The sequence below is a fragment of the Tamandua tetradactyla genome, chromosome 26 (assembly GCF_023851605.1).
Source record: "Tamandua tetradactyla isolate mTamTet1 chromosome 26, mTamTet1.pri, whole genome shotgun sequence".
Lineage (NCBI taxonomy): Eukaryota > Metazoa > Chordata > Mammalia > Pilosa > Myrmecophagidae > Tamandua > Tamandua tetradactyla.
Window position 1 is genome coordinate 20,236,629 of NC_135352.1, and position 21,615 is coordinate 20,258,243.

At 34.3% G+C, this 21,615-nt stretch overlaps 1 protein-coding gene and 1 long non-coding RNA gene across 6 annotated transcripts in view; one reads left to right on the top strand and one right to left on the bottom strand.

The window, feature by feature from the left end:
- Positions 1-21,615, top strand: part of LOC143669742 (uncharacterized) — a 266,208-nt gene that overhangs the window by 138,459 nt on the left and 106,134 nt on the right. The gene's annotated exons all lie outside the window — the stretch shown is intronic.
- MSR1 (macrophage scavenger receptor 1) overlaps positions 1-21,615 on the bottom strand; it is a 98,654-nt gene that overhangs the window by 55,160 nt on the left and 21,879 nt on the right. For 2 of the 3 annotated variants that reach the window (XM_077144339.1, XM_077144341.1), the window contains exons 5-7: positions 18,230-18,416; positions 7,378-7,458; positions 358-438 (exon numbers count right to left, since the gene is read on the bottom strand). In XM_077144339.1, the coding sequence (XP_077000454.1) occupies positions 358-438; positions 7,378-7,458; positions 18,230-18,416 (349 nt within the window). The remainder of the gene's footprint in view (positions 1-357; positions 439-7,377; positions 7,459-18,229; positions 18,417-21,615) is intronic. The other variant, XM_077144340.1, reaches the window with a different exon arrangement.

Genomic DNA, 21,615 nt, shown 5'->3' on the forward strand with positions numbered 1-21,615 from the left:
TTAATAGGGTTCGGCCAATATTGGTTAAATTAATATTTACACTTTGTTTTTCTTTGTCTGTTTCTTTGCCGCCTTTGTTCTAAGATAGATACCATTCTTCTTAGTGATTTACCATTGTGTAGAGTTTACAAATTCTGTTGCTGTTTGTTTTATTTTTTTAAAACCTGTTTTCCTTGGGAACATAGCAACTTTCCTTATGTGGACAGAAATCAATTTCAGACCAGAAAATAAACTCCACTGTGAGAGCTACTATTTGTATATGATGGCCATTTCTTATTATTAGATAATTTGAAACAATTCTAAGATCTGGTCTTTATTCTATACATTTTGTAAAGAAAATAAGCATTTTCATAATACCTGGCCTCCCCGGCTTCCCTGGGAATCCTCGACTTCCAGGAAAGCCAATTGCTCCCCGATCACCTTTGAAACCTGGAGGACCTATGTGGTTAATAAAAAAAAGAAAAAGTGGAGAATAATTCATTTTTCATACGGAATTGAAAGTATCTATATTGTCATTAATTAATATGAAATAGGTGAATCTCCAAAATGGAGTAATTACATATTTCCTTTAATTTCATGTGTGCTATTAGTAGAAAAAAAAAACTAAATATTAATGTTTTAATGCACTGCATATATTTGGTAAATAACATATTGCACATGAAAAAAGTATTTTAACCAGAAGAGTTATGTAGTCTATTATGGAATATTTAAATGGCAGGATTTTGTTGCAGCTAAAATGATCACCTTCTGGAAATTTATAAGCTGAAAATAGAATTTTTAAGATTTCCTGTAAAAAAAAGTAAAATTCAATCAATGAGAAGTATACTGTATATTAAAGAATATTGTATTAAAAGTTTTGAGATCTTATATCTAGAATACATCATTCTAATGATCCCTTCTGGACTTGTTTTATATGTCTCATTGTAATTCCAAATAGTGTATGCACACACATATAGATATATACATTTAAATAAAAAATACACAGTCATTTATAGGTATATATACATATATGTACAAATCCAGGGTTATACATGCATGAATGAAATAGCCATTGTTATCCCATCTCACTAGGGTTACCATGAAAACTGCCTATAAAATAAAATAGTATATTCCTATGGAATAAAATATTTCATTCTGGGAGAAGTGGTGGCTTCCGGGCCAAGATGGTGGCTTAACAATGTGCACATTTTAGTTTGTCCTCCAGAACAACTACTAAATAACCAGAAATAGCACAGAACAGCTCCTGGGACCACGTCAGTCACCGGACACACAGTGTACCCCAATCTGGACTAGTTAGACCAGCTGCGAACCCCTCAGAACCGTGAGTTCTCCAAGCTGAGATGGCCAGCACCCCTCCCCCACAGGCTGCTTCCCAGAGGGGAAAGGAAAGAGACTTTACCAGCAGCAGGGGCGGAGTCCAACCAAACACCAATTGTGGTATTAATTAACAAATTCTGACCACTAAAAATCAGCCCCCAGCTCAGGTGAGCCTGGTCAAAGTGGAGGTCGCTCATTTTTGCCCTGGCACCAAGGGGGCAGGGCTGACGGAAAAAGGGAAAAAAAAAAGAAGGAAACAGGTTTTTGTGTCTGTGTTTCTACAAAGGCTTGACTGCCTTTGGATACAGGGGAAGGGCTCTTCAGGCTGCAACTGCCCCAGGCATAGGCAGAAACAAACTCGTTTGAGGGCTTGTTTGGAGCCTGTGCCTTCCCCAGGGAAGGGGTGAAGCCCAACTCAGGTGGAATCCCTCTCTCAAGGAATTCAGACATCAGGGCTTGGTAATTTGAAGCCATTAAAACCAGCCTACAACCTCTCCTTGGTCTCCACCACGCCCCCAGCCAAAGTTAAAGGTACCACATCATCTTATGCTGGTGGGACCTGCAGGCAGACAAGCACCACATACTGGACAGGAGAAGAAAAACATAGTCCAGAGACTTCACAGGAAAGTTTTTCAACTTGCTGGGTCTCACCCTCGGGGAAAACCGATGCAGGTGACTCTTTCCTTCTGATAGGAGGCCAATTTGGTCTGGGAAAATACGGCAGCGGTCTATATAATACCTAAGTAGACCCTCCTAAGTGTATGTGGGGGGAGGCACCATACAAGCAGGGCAAGAAACAAGAAAACAAGAACTGAAAAATTCTCTTCTGATAAACAAAACCTAAGCTAGAGGTCCAGATAAAGCTGAATTGAATGTCAAAGAAAAAATAGAAAACAAATTCATCCAGCAAGAAAACCCTACATAAAAGAAGTGAAAGCAATCTCCAGAATAAACTAATTATGGTAATTAAATGCCTAAACACCAGCAAAAAATAACAAATCACACTAGGAAAATTGAAGATATGGCCCAGTCAAAGGAACAAACCAACAATTCAAATGACATACAGGAGCTGAAACAATTAATTCAGAATATACAAACAGACATGGAAAACCTCATCAAAAACCAAATGAATGAATTGAGGGAGGATATAAAGGAGGCAAGGAACGAACAAAAAGAAGAAATTGAAAGTCTGAAAAAACAAATCACAAAACTTATGGGAAAGAAAGGCACGGTAGAAGAGATGAAAAAAACAATGGAAACCTACAATGGTAGATTTCGAGAGACAGAACATAGGATTTCTGAACTGGAGGATGGAACATCTGAAATCTGGCAAGAAAAAGAAAATATAGGGAAAAAAATGGAAAAATATGAGCAAGGACTCAGGGAACTGAAAGACCATATGAAGCGCATGAATATACATGTTGTGGGTGTCCCAGAAGGAGAAGAGAAGGGAAAAGGAGGAGAAAAACTAATGGAGGAAATTATCACTGACAATTTCTCAACTCTTATGAAAGACTTAAAATTACAGATCCAAGAAGTACAGCGTACCCCAAAGAGAATAGATCCAAATAGACATACTCCAAGACACTTACTAATCAGAATGTCAGAGGTCAAAGAGAAAGAGAGGATCTTGAAAGCAGCAAGAGAAAAGCAATCCATCACATACAAGGGGACCCCGATAAGACTATGTGTAGCAGAAACCATGGAGGCGAGAAGACAGTGGGATGATATATTTAAATTATTAAAAGAGAAAAACTGCCAACCAAGAATTCTATACCCAGCAAAATTGTCCTTCAAAAATGAGGGAGAAATTAAAACATTTTCAGACAAAAAATCACGGAGAGAATTTGTGACCAAGAGACCAGCTCTGCAAGAAATACTAAAGGGAGCACTAGAGACAGATATGAAAAGATAGAAGAGAGAGGTGTGGAGAAGAGTATAGAAAGGAAGACTATGAGTAAAGGTAAAAAGAAGGAAAATTAGATATGACATATAAAATCCAAAAGGCAAAATGGTAGAAGAAAGTACTACCCATGCAGTAATAACACTAAAAGTTAATGAATTAAACTCCCCAATCAAAAGACATAGACTGGCAGAATGGATTAAAAAACAAGACCCATCTATATGCTGTCTCTACTCAAAGGACATGAGAGCATGGACCCAAGTGAACATTTGCACACCAATGTTTATAGCAGCATGATTTACAATTACCAAGAGATGGAAACAGCCAAAATGTCCATCAATGGACAGGTGGCTAAACAAACTGTGGCATACACATACAATGGAATATTATGCACCTGTAAGACAGAATAAAGTTATGAAGTATGTAACAACATGGATGGACCTTAAGGACATTATGCTGAGTGTGATTAGCCAAAAACAAAAGGACAAATACTGTATGGTCTACTGATATGAACTGACATTAGTGAATTAACTTGGAATATTTTGTTGGTAACAGAGACCCTAGAAATAGGGTAAGATATTGGGTAATTGGAGCTGAAGGGATACAGATTGTGCAACAGGATTGAATATAAAAACTCAGAAATGGACAGCACAACACTACCTAACTGTAATACAATTATGTTAAAACACTGAATGAAGCTCAGTGTGAGAATGATAGAGGGAGGAGGGCTGGGGACATAAATGAAATCAGAAAGAAAGATAGATGTTAAAGATTGAGATGGTATAATCTAGGAATGCCTAGAGTGTATAATGATAATAACTAAATGTACAAATTTTAAAATGTTTTTGCATGAGGAAGAACAAAGGAATGTCATTACTGCAGGGTGCTGAAAATAGATGGCAATTAATATTTTCAAATTTCAATTTATGTGTGAAACTAAATTAAAAAATGTCTATTTGGTACAAAATTTATATTTTGACTAGTGCATCTCCTAATATAACTTATGTAGATAGTTGGTTGAACAACGTAAGTACATGGAACCTTGGTTAGGACATTAGATTTTATTAGTTTGTCCAGAGTGATGCCCTGATGAATCCCAGAGTGATTTGATCAGTGAGTGGAAAAATCTTTGCAAAGTCCCCTTCAGGGTATGGTGAGAACGGGGGAAAATTCAACCTCCCCAAGTTGAATTATGGACATTCTCAAGCAGTGCAGACAACCAAAGCTATAGGCTTAGCCCCCAGTCTTGGGGTTTGTTCACATGAAACTTAACCCCACAAAGGATAGGTCAAGTCTACTTAAAATTAGGCCTAAGAGTCACCCCCAAGAGAACCTCTTTTGCTGCTCAGATGTGGGCCTCTGTCTCCAGCCAATACAACAAACAAACCCACCACTCTCCCCCATCTACATGGGACATGACTCCCAGGGGTGTGGACCTTCCTGGCAACGTGGGACAGAAATCCTAGAATGAGCTGAGACCCCGCATCAAGGGATTGAGAAAACCTTCTTGACAAAAAGGGTGAAGAGTGAAATGAGACAAAGTGTCAATGGCTGAGAGATTCCAAACAGTTGAGAGGTTATCCTGGAGGTTATTCTTACGCATTAAGTAGATATCACCTTGTTATCCAAGATATAATGGAGAGGCTGGAGGGAACTGCCTGAAAACGTAGAGCTGTGTTCCAGTAGCCATATTTCTTCATGATGAATGTATAATGATATAGCTTTCACAGTGTGACTGTGTGATTGTGAAAACCTTGTGTCTGATGCTCCTTTTATTTACCTTGTCAACAGATGAGTAGATCATATGGAATAAAAATAAATAATGGGAACAAATGTTAAAATAAATTCAGTTTGAAATGCTAGTGATCAATGAAAGGGAGGTGTAAGGGGTATGGTATGTAAAATTCTTTTTTTCTTTTTCTGTTTTTTTATTTTTCTGTTGTCTTTTTATTTCTTTTTCTGAATTGATTCAAATGTTCTAAGAAATGATCATGATGATGAATATGCAACTATGTGATGATATTGTTAATTACTGATTATATATGTAGAATGGAATGAGCATATATTAAGGATGTTTGTGTTTCTTTCTTGTAATTTTTTTAATCAATAAAAAATTTTTAAAAAATATTTCATTCTGTAGGCCAACAGTTTGAGATAAACCATTGCAAAAATCAGTGTCACTATCAGTTCACAGAGATCCTATAATCCAATTTTCAGTTGACTCTGTTGGAGAATTACGAGAATGGTGAGAAATTGATTATACATCTTATTTCAATGTCAACCTTTTATAATTATGCCATTAGTTTACATAATCCCAGGAGGGCATGGATCACACTTACTTTAAAAATCTTTTCTTGATGCTCATTCATATTGATTTCTAAACTGGTGCTATGTTCTAAGGAATGTTCAGCTTCACAAATATATTACTCTAAATAGTTAAGAAATATTTGACAAACCAGTGCAAAACTGATTCTGAGATTAAGCAGTAATCTTATCACTAAAATGATAAATTATGTTCAGAAATAATTGTAAAGATAGGCCATTTCAATGCAATTTAAATACTCAGTATGTACTTTGTAGTATTTATGGTTGGGTTCTACAGCATAAAGCCAGAAAAAGACCCAACATGTATCCTCAGGAGAAGCTGATAAATAGTTATACCCTTCTTCATTATACAAACAAGAGTTAGATTTCTTTGCACTTGCCATTACTGAGATTTGTCAAATTTATATATACCGAAATGTTACTTCAGGTGACACAGTATCAAGAAGCCTTGATCATGACATTATCACCCTTATATAGTTACTTACTATACTGTAAGCTCTGTGAAGGCAGAGCCTCTAAAGCTCTTTCCACATATCCCACAGTGCCCTCTACTCAAAGGACACGAGGCCAAGGACACAAATGGACATTTACACGCCAGTGTTTATAGCAGCATTATTAACAATTACCAAGAGATGGAACAGCCAAAATGTCCATCAACAGACAGTTGGCTAAACAAACTGTGACATTTACATAAGATGGAATACTATGCAGCTGTAAGACAGAATAACATAATACACCATCAAGAACTGTGAGACTAGTAGAAAGACTTTTCTGAATAAAAATACTTACCTGATAGTATTTCAAGGGCACACCAATCCACCCAAGATTATATATATTTTAATCTTTTTAAAATGTAAACTTTATATATTGATTTTTAAAGCACAATGTTGTAAAGGGCAGAGAGCCGTCAAATTCTTGCTTTCCATTTTTTTAATTTATTTTTCTGCTGTAACCAGAGTCAGTCAATACATTGATTGGAAAGGAGAGCATTTTATATAATCAAAAGACAAAAATAAGATGTAGTACATGGTATTTAGAATTTTTTTTTTCTTGCACAAAACTATTCTAGTAAAAATTAGACCAATAAATATACTCCCCACTTTCAAAGACCAGGAAGGGTGTTTTATTTCTAGCCAAAAATAACATGACAATCATGTTATGGTAATTGTCTCTTCTCTGTATTAAAAGCAAAGAAACTTCATGCTCTCTCCCTTTTTTTCTGTGTTTTTAATTACCTTTTTTCCAAATATTGCTTTTGAGATACAACATTGAGGAAAATATTTTGAAACAATTTTGCACTAAGTAAAATACAGGGAGTTTCTGAGCAAAGGTAAAAGTCATCTATATCTTTAATAACTACATGGAGATGTAAGTGGACTTAAGCAGATATATTCCAATCAAGGACCATATAAATAATATGATCCAATTTCCCTTTGACTTATTAATGTATATTTTTTGTAGCCTAAAAAGCAAATAACTTGAAAACATATGTTCAGTGCGAAGATAATTTTGTAATTCCCCTTCATGTGACCCAAAGCTAGGTGTATCATATATGTGTAGTCTGTGACATGGATGGCAGCCCCTAGAGATATGCCCAATCCCATGTTTGTAGCTAAAGCATTTTAACTTCCTTCAAAAATCATGAAGCCGTGCTTGCTTACCAGTTCAGTATATTTTAATGACTAGGCTAACAGAATACTTACTATCCTCGCCAACTTATATACACACATGTATCACAAGAGACAAATGAAAATTCTGATTCCCCCCTACACACTAATGGATGTGTAATCCCTAGCTCTGAGTATCCGATAAAGTGCTTACTATGATCATACCTATTGCACCTGGAACTCCTTTTGGACCGCCTTCTCCAATGGCACCTCTATCTCCTTTTTGACCTGGGGGACCAGGAGGACCTTTAAAAAAATATAATTACTGATCATAGTTAAAAAGCAAAAATAAAATGTATTTGTCATTTAATAAGAAAGACATGCAAACAAATTAAATGTATTTGTTGTGCAATAGCAGAATGAATAAGACTGCCCTTCCTGAATCCAGGAATAGTCTTTTTATTGAGTAGTGCAAAGACCTGTACCTAAAAGGCTGACATAACCCTTTATTAAGCAACCTAATTGGGTGTATTAAATATTTATGTGTGCACAGCACTTTTGGATTCTAAGAACCTGGGGACAGAAGAAAGATATTGAATTAATGATGGCACAAAAGCACTTAAAATCAGCATCTGTTGAGCAAGTAATAGGTAGATTTCACAATATTGACTTACCTACTATGTGGTAAATGTATACCCTTAAGGGAAACAACAATTATACACAGTATACAATCAGAATACATCTTGTTAGAACAGACCCTAAACTCAGATTTTTCTCAAAGAATTAGAGATCAGTGTCAATGGTAAAGGTTGAAGAGATCTTGGTGTGGAAGTAGGATTGAGATATACTTTGAAGAATGAATAGAATGAGAAGAAAGAATTCTGGGGGAGTGGGCAAGGCAGGAAGGTAAAACGAGCAGAAGTACAGTTTTTCAAATAAAATATTAAGTCAAATTCTTAGAGATAGGTAGAGATACTACAAAATAAAATGGACAGTTTGCATGGGAAACGGACTACTTGGCCTCATAGTACCTACATGGCCCCTCAGTTCTGATTTAGTCTATTGAATCTTCTGCATCCAGCCAACCAGATCTCTGTTGATCGCCTCTTTAGAATGTACTGAGTACATATTTAGAACTTAAAGGCAGTACCACCAGCCTTCTCTCTTCCATAAGGAATACGCAGGACTAGTATTTTCCCTTTATTTAAAAGACCCCTTAGTAAATTTTCATTTCAACTTCAAAAGGAAAAAACAACCTAGATGTACTATTGAAAAATGAAATAGCGATGTTTTAATAAGGGAATTTTCCATTGCTGTCGTTTGGCCAAAAGCAAAGCCTAAGTGTCACACTCAGGTTTATGCAACCATTGATTAGAGAGTACCTATTTAGACATTCTGATCAGGTGGGAAAAAAATACGTGAAGACTTCTAAGAGGGACCACATAAGAAAAGATTATCTTAGGAGTAAATACATTCTATTTTCTTTGCTTCTTTTGAAGTCCTTGTTCCTGCTTTTCTCCATTTATCTGATCCATGTCATTCATCAAGGGGCAACTTGAGTTTTAGAACTTTCCTTCCCTGATTACTCAATTTTCAAGATATTGTTGCTTTTCTGAATCACAACATCCCTTTCTCTTCATATACAACAAATGGCAATAATGTTTAATTTTATTATTAAAACAATCCTTTTTTTTGGAAAAAAGCATAAAGAAAAATTCATAATTTATCATTTTATGAAAATAATTGTTAACATGACCTTCCAGAATATTTTTCTTTTTTGGGGTGCGTGTTTATATATATATATATATATATTTTTTTTTGATTTATTAGAGCAGCTATAGTTTTATAAAAAAAGTACAGTTTCCATAAAACAGCCTGGCTGCATATATATTTTTTAACATAATCACCATACAAGCCACATACTACTGGGCATTATGTGATTAATTGACAAATCTTAAGTTATTGCCTTTGGGAGACATATATTTTAGCCTTTGCACAAGAAGCATCATTTTTCTACACCAATGGAAATCTGTGTACATGTCCTATTCCTGTGTACATGTGGCATATAATGCTTCCCAACAAAGGGAACACAGCTGCAGTTCATTCATCTCTTCATAGTGACCAAAAAGGAAGAAAGGGTAGAGAGACTCAATTTGCAGGTTGAATTTTGCTGGGCAAATTGAAGGAAAGCAAAAACATAATACTCAAAGAAAGATGGTATTTTGTAAAACCTATATAAACAAGGACTTTGATTTAGTAATTAGGGTTCTCAAGCAAGACACAGATACTCCAGGAACGACTAGAATGTGTGAGACAAGAAACAAGGGACACACACTCAAAAAAAAAAAAAAGAAAGAAAGAAAAAAAAAAAAAAGAAGGGACACAGACCAAGTCTAGTCCCTTGCCTTGGAGGTTAAGTTATTATCATTCCTTTGCAAGCAAGAAATGGAACACCCTCAGAACTACTATCCTTTTAATTAGTTTGCATGTAAGAATTTTGCAATATTAGTTCAGTCACTCACAACAAATTCATATGTTCTATTTTTTAAGATTCTGAGTTAAGAGCCTTCTCTATATTTTTATATTTAAAAAGCTGATGCCTAGAGTAAGAAAACGAGGTAAGGACTTTTCTTAAAGTAGTTCTAAGTAAGTATGATGGAATTTACATTTTTATTATTTAATTCCTCATGTAACATTACCTATGAGAAGTTTCATTTTTCTATTTTGTCTTATCTCCTCTACTGTCTATACCAAAATTTTGGAAGGAGCTCAATTAATGTTTTTACTTTCCTTTAGATGTTTTGGGCGATGGAAGTAAAGGAATCATATGCTACTTTAAGTTTCTTGTATTAAATGTTTTAGAACATTTTTAACTTAATAGAAAATACTGCCCCCCCAAAATTGCTCTCTCTCCATTCCTGCTAAACTTCATATCCACTTCATCCTGCAGCTGGTCTATTGTTAGAGTTTTTCATAAAATGTGAATTTTTTTTCTCTTCCACCCTTACATATCCTTTAGCATCAGCTTTCTTCAGCAAGAATCTTTTTTTGCATTTCTACATCAACTATAAGGAAGTGTAGTAGTTTGCCATATTATGGAAAAGAAACTGAAGAACTTGAAGTCAAGAGACTTAATCTATTCTAGTGACCTGTTTTGTTCTTAGCTACTATTTCCCTCTTCAAATTTCTTTTCCATAATTACATCAATAACTGCTTCTGAGTATCAAAAAATGGATAGAATGCTGCCTTTTATCTCTTTTCTGACACATGTCAAAGGAAAGTGGATTAACATTGGCCAAAAGGTATGCTCTGCTCCCCTCAACAAGCCATAGAATTCACACCATTTTTCTCCATCTTTAATACTTTCAATTACTAAACTGGAATAATTCCTAAATGGCATACCGATAACCTTTCATGAACAATTACCTCTATACAGCATACACTCTAACTTCTACGTTTATCTGTTTCTCCCAAGACTATTTTTTAAAAAAGGAGAAGACTAAGATGTAAACATATCCACAAGAAATACACAGGTCTAGAATATTTGGTAATCATAAATATCATAAACAGAAATTATCTAATTTATTTGTAAAGCAAACTCAGGCATATTATGTCATTTAAAATCCTGGAATAATAACACAGCACTAATAAGATCTGCCTAAATTTCCACAGCTATGCTTCACCATGGTCTACCCATGATGATCATAAATTTGAAGTAATTTTCCAGTTTGTCATCAGTCTTGCTTCATAACCAGGTCTAGTCTTCTAGTCTGTTTGCTTCCTAAATCTGCTTACTTTTTCTTTTTCCAGTTTTCATGCTCACTCACCTACCTGAGCTGGAATAGGCCTAAAGATTGCTTAGTCTGACATACTTATGTCACGTCAGAGAGTGAATTTCTCAAGGTCTTAAAAGTAGTTAGGTAAAACTAGAACTTGTCTCTAACAGTCTATGCCATACAATTCCAAATCTAATTGACTTATTTTATGGTATCTTCCATTAGTCTTAAGTCCAGGGTTCCTATACATAGTGGTTAGATGAAGATACAACTCATTCCTGATTCAAATTCTATCCCTTGCCTAATCTTCCCTACCATGAAAACTGATGCATATTTTTTGGTGCTTCTTAGATCCTGAAACCTATACTTGCCTTGAATTTTTCCAAATAAACATCATGTTTTCTTACCACTGAACTGTATCATATCTCATTTATCTTAACTTCCTTTCTGGAATATTCATCCTCTTTATTTTTTATAATTATACCCCTTCCCTACTACCAAACTCTACTTCTCCATTTCAACAAAGAAATCCATTTAGGCCTTTTGACTCTAATTACTATAATTACTTGAGAAATGTATTGGGATATTTTCTCTTTTCTCCCCTATGATTGTTTAGCAATCATTTATATAAAATAAAGCAAGTATGGAATATGGGTTAATGATATTTATCCTACAACCAACATATGATATGGTGCTCATTAATTTATACAGAATGTCTTTCTTGAACTATAGTTTAATAAATATGTATTAAACATTTATCTTTTGGTTGTGTATTACAGGGGCTATAAAGACTGGTTCCTAATTTTAAGGAACTTATTGTGTTCAAAAGAGTTAATAGTACAACAAAAGGCAGGGTGAAACTTTTAGCTATGACTATCACTCTTTTTAGCTCTATGTAGAATTGACTAAATGGTTCAGAGTGGAAGCAGGCAGAACAACTGCTAAGCTATTCCGGTGGTGTGAATTAGTGTTACAATGGTGGTGGTGTGAATTAGTGTTACAATAGAGGGGATGGTGAGAACATGTTATTGAAATGTTTTTTTGAAAGAGGAATTAATGGGATTTACAGAAGGACTGGATGAAGGGGGTGAGAGAAAGAGTGAAATCAAAGAAGGCTTCCAAGATCTTGGAATGAGCAATTAATGGGATAGTGGTGCAAGTGACAGAAAAGTCAGAAAGCTGCAGATTTGGGGAGGTAAATGGGAGTGACTGGTCAAGAATTAATGGTTTGTTTTTGGATTTGTTAAGTTTGGTGTTAAGTCAAAATTTGAATAGAATTATCTAATTGCTGGGAAGGAAGCTGATTAATTTTTTCTTTAGCATCTCTTTTAAAATAACTAAGAATATATGGGATATGTGTTCCATATAAATAAGCTAGAAAGCATAATGATAAAAAGACTACCTGTGAAATAAAACAAACCAAGAAATAGGTATCTACCTAGGTGCAATTTGATCCCATTCATCTACTTACTTTTCAGAGATAAACATTAACCTAGATTTTGTGTTTATCATTTGCTTTAATTTTGAAAGCAACCAATCTTTTAAAATATGTATGTCTGTATAAAATGTATTATTATCTTTTGCTTATTTGTGATTAAAAAATTATACTATAATTAGTCAACATGGACTTGGTTTAAATTTTTTTTTCCTTGTCAACACTTGAATTGTTATACTGCTTAATCTTCTTAAACTGTCATATATAAAACAAAATTTTAGACTTCCATTTCTCATATTACTAATGAGAAAAAAAGATGAAAGGGGCTAACAGACATGGAAGATAGAATTTGAAGATCTAACATGAACTTATTTAGCATTAGAGAAGAAGGGCTAGAGTAAATTTTGAAGAAGCAATATTCAAAATATTGAAGCTGAGATGTTCCAGAAATGAGGAGAGACTCAAATCCACAAATATACAAGAAATACCAATAAGGATAAATTATTTTAATGCAAAGACACAGATTAGTGAAATTGTAGCTATTGAAGGCAAAGATTATGGCAGTCAGTTTGAGAGCAATAAAGGAAGGCAGAATTCGGGAGAATAGTATCTTCCAAATATTGATAGGAATAACCAAATTAAGAGTCAATCTAAGAAATTTGTACTTTGTAAAACAATTTTAAAGACCAAGAACAAAACTGAGAAAAAGAAGCTCACCACCAAACTATCTTCACTATTACTACTTAAAGTGCTGAGGGAAAACAATCGCCAACTATGAATTTTATATTCAACCAGACTTTCCTTCAAAAATGAGGGCCAAATAAGATTAAAAAAAAAAAAAGCTGAAGGAGTTCATCACTACTAGATCTACCCTACAAACAATGTTAAAGGGAGTTTTTCAGAGTGAAAGGAAAGAACACTAGACAGTGGTTAGACAGTAGTTCAAAGCTCCACGAAGAAACAAGGACCCGAGGAAAAGGTAAACATTTGGGTAATTATAAGTGCCAGTATTATTACTCTAGACCATCTTGACCTAACAGATATAGATAGAACATGTGCTGATTTGAAAGGATGTATGTCCCCTAGAGAAGCCATGTTTTAATCTAAATCCCATTTCATGAAGGCAGAATAATCCCTATTCAATACTGTAATCAGTATTGAAACTGTAATCAGATCATCTCCCTGGAGATGTGATTCAATCAAGAGTGGTTGTTAAACTGGATTAGGTGGCAACATGTCTCCACCCATTTGGGTGGGTCTTGATTAGTCTCTGAAGTCCTATAAAAGAGGGAACATTTTGGAGAATGAAGGCGATTCGGAGAGAGCAGAGAATGCTGCAGCACCATGAAGCAGAGAGTCCACAAGCCAGCGACCTTTGGAGATGAAAAAGGAAAATGCCTCCCATGGAGCTTCATGAAACCGGAAGCCAGGAGAGAAAGCTAGCAGATGATGCTGTATTTGCCATGTGCCCTTCCAGCTGAGAGAGAAGCCCTGACCATGTTCATCAGTGCCTTCTCACTTGAGAGAGAAACCCTGAACTTCATTGGCCGCCTTGAACCAAGGTATCTTTCCCTGGATGTCTTAGTTTGGACTTTTCTATAGACTTAATTGGGATATTTTCTTAGCCTTAGAACTATAAACTAGCAACTTATTAAATTCCCCTTTTAAAAGACATTCCGTTTCTGGTATATTGCATCCCAGCAGCTAGCAAAGTAGAACAGAACACTTCACCCAACAAAGACAGAATATGCATTCTTCTTGAGAACACATGGATCCTTCTCCAGGATAGAGCATTTGTAAAGGCACAAAACAAGTTTCAATAAATTAAAAAATGCTGAAATCATGCAGTGTATAATCTCTGACCACAATAGAATAAAGCTAGAAACCAGTAACAGGGAGAGGAATGGAAAATTCACAAATATGTGGAAATTAAACAACATACTCTTAAACAACCAGTGCACTAAAAAGGAAATCACAAATGAAATTAGGAAATATCTTGAGGTGAGTGAAAATAAAAATACAATATAGCAAAACTTATGGGATGCAGCAAAGGCAGGGTAGAGAGAGAAATTTATAGCTCTAAGTGCTTACGTAAAAAAAAAAGAGAGACTTCAGAGCAGAGACTTAATCTCCCAAATGGAAGAACTAGAAAAAGAAGAGCAAACTAAACCCAAGTGGAAGAACTAGAAAAAGAAGAGCAAATTAAACCCAAAGCAAGCAGGAGGAGGAAATAACAAAGACTAGAATAGATATAAATGAAATTTTAAAAGAACAAAATCAAAAGATGATTCTTTGAAAAAAATCAAAGTCAGCAAACCTTTAGCTAGACTGACAAAGAAAAAAAAGGATACAAATAACTAATCAGAAACAAAAAGAGAGGAATGACTACTGACCCATCTGAAGCAAAAAAAGACTATAAGAGGTTACTATGAACAAATGTATGACAGCAAATTAGATAACCAGTGATATGGACAAATTATTAGTAACACACAAACTAACCTACCTACACACTGACTCAAGAATAAATAGAAGATCCTAGCAAACCAATTACTAGTAAAAGATTGAGTCAGTTATCAAAACCCTGCTAACAAAGAAAAGCCCAGGGCCAGATGGCTTCAGGAGGAATTCTACCAAACATTTTAAGACTTAAATCCAGTTCTGCTCAAATTATTCCAAAAAATTGAATAATTTTTAAAAATATTGATTGATTTTAAAATCAATTAATGTAACACACCATATTAACATATTGAAGGGGAATAAAACACACACACACACACAGTCTTCTCAATTAATTCAAAAAGGCATTGTGCAAAATCCTGCAATCCTCCCTAATAAAAATTCTTAGTACACTAGGAATAGAAGGAAACTTCCTCACCAAGATAAGGGCATATATGAAAAGCCCACAGCTAAAATCTTATCTAATGGTGAAAGACTTGAAAGCTTTCCATCTAAGATCAGGAACAAAACAAGAATGCCCATGTCACCACTATAATTCAGCATTGCACTGAAAGTACTTGCTACAGCAATAAAGCAAGAAAAATTAAAAGCATGCAAACTGGAATGGAAGAAGTAAAACTTTACCTATTTGCAGGTGATACTATCCTGTAAGAATTGGAACCTTGTAAGATCCTATAGGATCCTTCAGAAAATACTGAAAAATCCACAATAAACCTCCTAGAGTGCATACAGGAATTGAGCAAAATGGCAGGGTACAAGATCAATGCCCCAAGTCAGTAGTGTTTACGTACATAAGCAAATCAATAAAAAGTTCAACTCACAATAGTAGTTGGAAGAATCATGTAACTAGAAATGAATCTAACCAAGGATGTAAAGGACAGAAAACTATACAAACATAGCTCAAAGAAAAGAAAGAAGACCTAAATAATTGGAAGGATGTTACTAAGATGTTGATCCTTCCCAAAGCAATTTATAGACTAAATTCAATCTCTGTCAAAATTCTAACAACCTTTCTGGTAACAGAAAAGCCCATCATCAAATTTATTTGGAAAGCCCCTGTAGAATGGGTGAAAGATCAAAGGTGATGGTAGAGTTATACAGAGAAGATCAGGTTTGACAAATGAGTATGAGTACTGAATCACTATCCTGAATTCCTTTTAGCCTCCAGTACCTTAGAGAAGCTTGAAATAAAAACTTAAAATTGTGGAATTGCAACCCATACCAAACTCTGAAATCTGTTCTACAACTAATTGTTTAATGTACTTTGAAATTTATTGCTTTTATGTATAAATGTTAATTTAAAAGAAGGAGGAATTTAACAGAGAAGATAGGGTTTAACAAGTGAGTATGACTGCTGAATCATTATGTTGATATTTCTGTTGGTCACCAGTGAATTGGAGCAGCTAGAAGAAAAAACAAAAAAATTGTGAAACTGTAACCTATACCAAACTTTAAAATCTGTTCTATAACTACTTGTTAAAATGTACTTGGAAATTTATTGCTTTTCTGTATATATGTTATATTTCACAATTAAAAAAAAATTTTTCTGGAAGGGGAAGGGGCCCCAAATGGCTAAAGCCATCTTGAAAGAGAAGAATGAAGTTGGAAAACTCATACTTCCCAATCTCAAAACTTATTGCAAAGCCATAATCAAAACAGCATGGTACTGGCAGAAGGACAGATAAAATAGACCAATGGAAGTGAATTGACAACTCAGAAATTAACCCACACATTTATGGTCAACAGATTTTTGATGAGGAAAAGAATTCAGAATTGGGAAAGATATTCTCTTCAAAAACTGGTGCAAGGAAAACTGTATCTCCTTTGGAAAAAAAAAAAAGAAGAACCCTATCTCACACCTTATACAAAAGATCAACTTAAACTGGTTCAAAAACCTAAATATAAGAGCTAGAACAAACTTCTAGAAGAAAATATATGGAAGCATCTTCAGGATCCTGTGTTAGGCAATGATTTTTTAAACTTAACACCCAAAGCACATGCAACAAGATAAAAAATGGACAAATGGGACCTCAACAAAACTTAAAACTTTTCTGCTTCAAAGAACCTTATCATGAAAGTAAAACGAAAACCTACCCAATGGGAGTAAATATTTGGAAACCACACATCTGATAAAGGATTAATATCCAGAATATATAAAGAAATCCTTCAGCTTAACAACAAAAAGACAACTCAATTACAAAATGTGCAAAAGTCTTGAGTAGACATCCCTCCAAAGAAGATACACAAATGGCCTGGAAGCACGTGAAAAATGCTCAACATCATTCATTGGTTATCAGGGAATTGCAAATCAAAAACACAAAGAGATACTATTTCACACCCATTAGAATGGTTGTTAAAAAAGTGGAAAACAACAAATGTTGGAGACTATGTGGAGAAATAGGAAAATTCATTCACTGCTGGTGGCTATATTCACTATAGTGGCTTTATTCACAATTACCAAGATGGAAGCAACCCTTATGTCTCTCATCTGATGAATGGATAAACAAAATATAGTATATACATGCAATGGAATATTATTCAGCTGTAAAAAACAATGAAGTCCTAATACATGCTACAACATGGAAACTGAGTGAAATAAATCAGACACAAAAGGACAAATATTGTATGATCTCAGTGCTTTGAATCATAAGAATAAACAAACTCATAGAGTCAAAATCTGGGATCTAAGTTACAAGAGGATGGGATGGGATAGGGAATGGGACGTTAAGGCTTAAAATATACAAGGCTCCTATTTGGGAAAGACGGAAATGTGTCAGTAATGCATGATGATGATGGTAGCACAACAGTGTGAACATAATCAATAGCTCTGAAACATATATCTGCATGTGATCAAAAGGGGGAATGTTAAATTGTAGAGATGGTGACAGAATAAAAGTCTTGAAAAATCCATTGTACACACAGTGAACCAAAAATTAAGTGGACTATAGTTAATAGTAAAATTGTAGAAATGTGCACTCAGTTGTAATAAATGTTCCACACTGGTGCAGGGTATTGGTAATAGGATGGTATATGGGAATTCTGTAATTGTGCAAGTAATTATGAATCTAGAAGTTTTGAAAATCAGAATTACAAGTTTATGATTTATGGATATATAGAGAACCTTGTCCTCCACAATCAGAACTCATATTCATCTTCAGTATACATGGGATATTTTCATTTCTCTAAAGATATACTTCATTTATTTATTCCTTCCTATTTAAAACAAAACAAAATAGGCTAGTGGTTATCTTACCATGTCCTGATTTTAAGATTATTTCTTCTGGGTATTTGTAGCAAATGTATGTTCCCACATCCTATTTATTTTAAATGATAGGATTCTGAATACCAAATTTCTGCACATATAAGTACATTTTAAAATATTTTCTGGAGGACTGAGAAAATGTTTTACCTTGAATTAAAGTGATATTTCTTAATGTCATAGAATGTTCCCAGTCTTTAAGTCTGAGATCATTAGTGATATTATTCAACTGTTTCACTTCTTCTTTTATTTCCTGTTCCAAATGCACGTGTTCTTCTTTCATAGACACAATTTTCGCTGACACATTGTAGACACGCTCCTCTAGTTTTCTGATCTCCTGTGAAACATAAGCAAACATCCACCTTGTCACACGCATAATTATGAAATTTGCAAGTTCAAAATGCCCCAAAGTTAGTTTTTTAAAAAATATACAATATTACAGGAATATTATGGCATATGAATACCAAAATTAGGGAACTTCCTAAAAATAGTAATTCTTTGGTTGCGAAGCATTTCCTCTTTTGCCTGAATGACTGAAAGTTCAGGCGGATACCCAAAAGTTAGTTAAACATACAGGGTATGCTTCTATTCCCAAATATATAGATGTAAAAATGTTAAAAAATAAAAAGGGTTTTTATCTGGAAGTGAGATATCGTTATACCATACTGAAGATGGCAACATATTCCAAGTCTATGAATTGTGATTTATACATTAAACTACTTTATAGCAAAGACCAAAGTTTAATGTTACAATCTTAGTGGTACCAATAGTAAGAACAACTTTTTGTATCCAGTAAAACTTCAAACTAAAATATTCACAGCATTTCGCTTTCGATTTTTACTGCCTCAATATTTGAGTTCCTTTATGTTTTCATATATATATATAAATGTACACATGTACATACATATTTGCATGTATTTATTATATACATAAATGCATATATATATAGTTTTACAAGAGAAATCATACTATGTTCTGGAATTTTTTTATTCAATATATTAAAGATAATTAATGAAATACTTAGGGACTGTCTTATTTTCAATAATTTAATGGAATTATACTTTCGGATTTCTCATAATTTAAGATTTCTATTGATAGAGTTTTGAATTGTATACTTTTTTTTGCAATTGTAAACAATGCTGCAATGAGCTGACTCCTTTTTAAAAATAGTTACATAAGAGCTTCTATAAAGGACAATTCCCTCAACTGAATACGATCAAAGGAATGAAACATTAAAATTTATGGCCAGTGCTGCCACACTGCCTTCCAAATATATGGTACCAATTTTTTTTCTTACTCAAATGCCTACTTTTAGTACCAAAATACTGGGTTCCATCAATTTAAGTTTGCAAAGTAGTCGTAGATAGATAATATATTACTTTAATTTGATTTACTTCTCAAATTATGAGGCCAGGCATCTCGTCATAAGATTTTTGGCAAAGTGTTTTTCTTTGTTTTCCTTCCATGAACTTTCCTTGGTTTTCTCTTGGGGTGTTAAGCTTTCTGATGTACTAAACCTTCTAATCTATTCTGGTTATGTTTCCTCCTTTCTGTTCTACTTTTGTCCTATCCTCTGTCTTCCTGGTATGGGCTTTTTGTTGTTGTTTAAATAATTACTTCTATATTTAATCATTGATGAATTCTCATTTCCCATTTACACACAGAAATACTAGTGGTATATTATGCTTTAATCCAGGTATGAAGAAAAAAATGCTGGACTGGACAAGTTGAGGGTAGAGAAACAAGACATAATGTGTGTAAAACCTTTGAAAAGAGATGAAAGTAAATCCGTCTTTATCTCTTCAATGGCACTTTCCATAGCAGAGAGGTTCATTATGCCTTTTCACTGGCCTAATTGTGGCTTGCCCCACCTATAGCATTTTTCTAGAGGAGACTATCTCTACTCTTCATTTCCTCCTTCCATGACCACTGAACATTTTCCATAAAATATGGTGTGTAGAATAAAGGTGTAATAGTGAGTATGGATGTTTGTAAGACATAGCAACATGATAACTGTGCTCTACTAAATTTACTATACATTGCTACATGTATTCATGTAATTCCAATATATACACACCTGGGGGCATGAAAGAAGTTAATTTTGCTTCCTAAGATACAGAAATCCCTCATATTTTTCATAGCTAAACCTGAAGCTATGTTTTTATTCCTTCTTTGGAAGCTGCATATAATGCTCACAATAGCTATATTTCACTTGAAATAATTTTTGTTGGGAAGATGGAAGGGTCCTACACGTGAACTTATGCATCCCCTTCATAGTCTACTACCAGTGGCCCTGCTGGAAATAAGATACTTCAATTTTTTTTCATTTTTAATGTCCTTTCTATGAGAATTGGAGATGATAAATTCTACCCCATCTTCTATTTCATACCAATGTTCTTTTTTCTTTCAACTTAATACTTGGCTTGTCCTTGATGGTATTATTATAAGCTTTTCCTCAAACGGCATTTACTGATTCAGGCGTTCATTTAATTTATTAATCCTGCTTTGTGTTAAATATTCAAAGATGAATAAGATTGTTGAATCAATGTGATGAGTGTCCATGACTGTCTTGATTCTCTCACCTCGACTTTGTTCTTCAGTGTGTAAATACACACACATACACACACACACCCATACCCCATCCCAGCCCTGACAGTGACCTAGCTTCTATAACTCTACAAGTGATACACAGTAATTCAGATCTTAATTAAAGTTGGACACAGAAGATTGTAGACCAGATGTCAGCAAATTATGGTCTGCAGGCCAAATTAAGATGACAGTTTGTTCTGGTAAATAAAGATTTATTGGAACATAGCTTGCCTCATTTGTTTATATATTGTCTATGACTCCTTTGGTGCTAAAATGGCAGACCTTAGTAGTTGTAACAGATTTGTACGTGGCTCACAAAGCATAAGTATTTGTTATGGCCATTTACAGAGAAACTTTGTGGACAACTGATCTAAAATGTCTTAAAAATAAATAAATAAATAAACAAACAAATAAATAAAATACAAATGCCTTGCTCTCTTGGTGCAAATCTAAAGGCATATCTGATCACTCAAGATTACTTGTGATAGTGCTTTACTCACTGCTGTGTCTCTAAATGTTTAATGTATCTTGCATAGAAGTAGACCTATTTTATATTTGATCCTATGATGATAATGAGACATTGTTTACGTGATTCAACATTTGAATCTTTAGTCATAGTTTTTTATGCACATAAAAACTTACGTATCCTGCTTGGGAGTGGCAAAATAAATTATTTAACAATTTAGATTTTGTAGGGTATTCAATTAAATAAGGTTTTCTATTCTTTTGATGATGAAAAAATGTTGCATACATTGTAAAATTCACAAACACGGAATGTCTACTCCAGATATGCTCAGATACTCTAAAATTATCATTGGATTAGATGGTCTAGAGAGGCACTCTTAAAAGTCTTTAAAAATTTTAGTCTACAGTCAATGGAAACATTGTTGCTGGGAGTCCTGGAGAAGGCACTCAGTGAATGTGTTTGAAACTTTTGGTAAGATTGC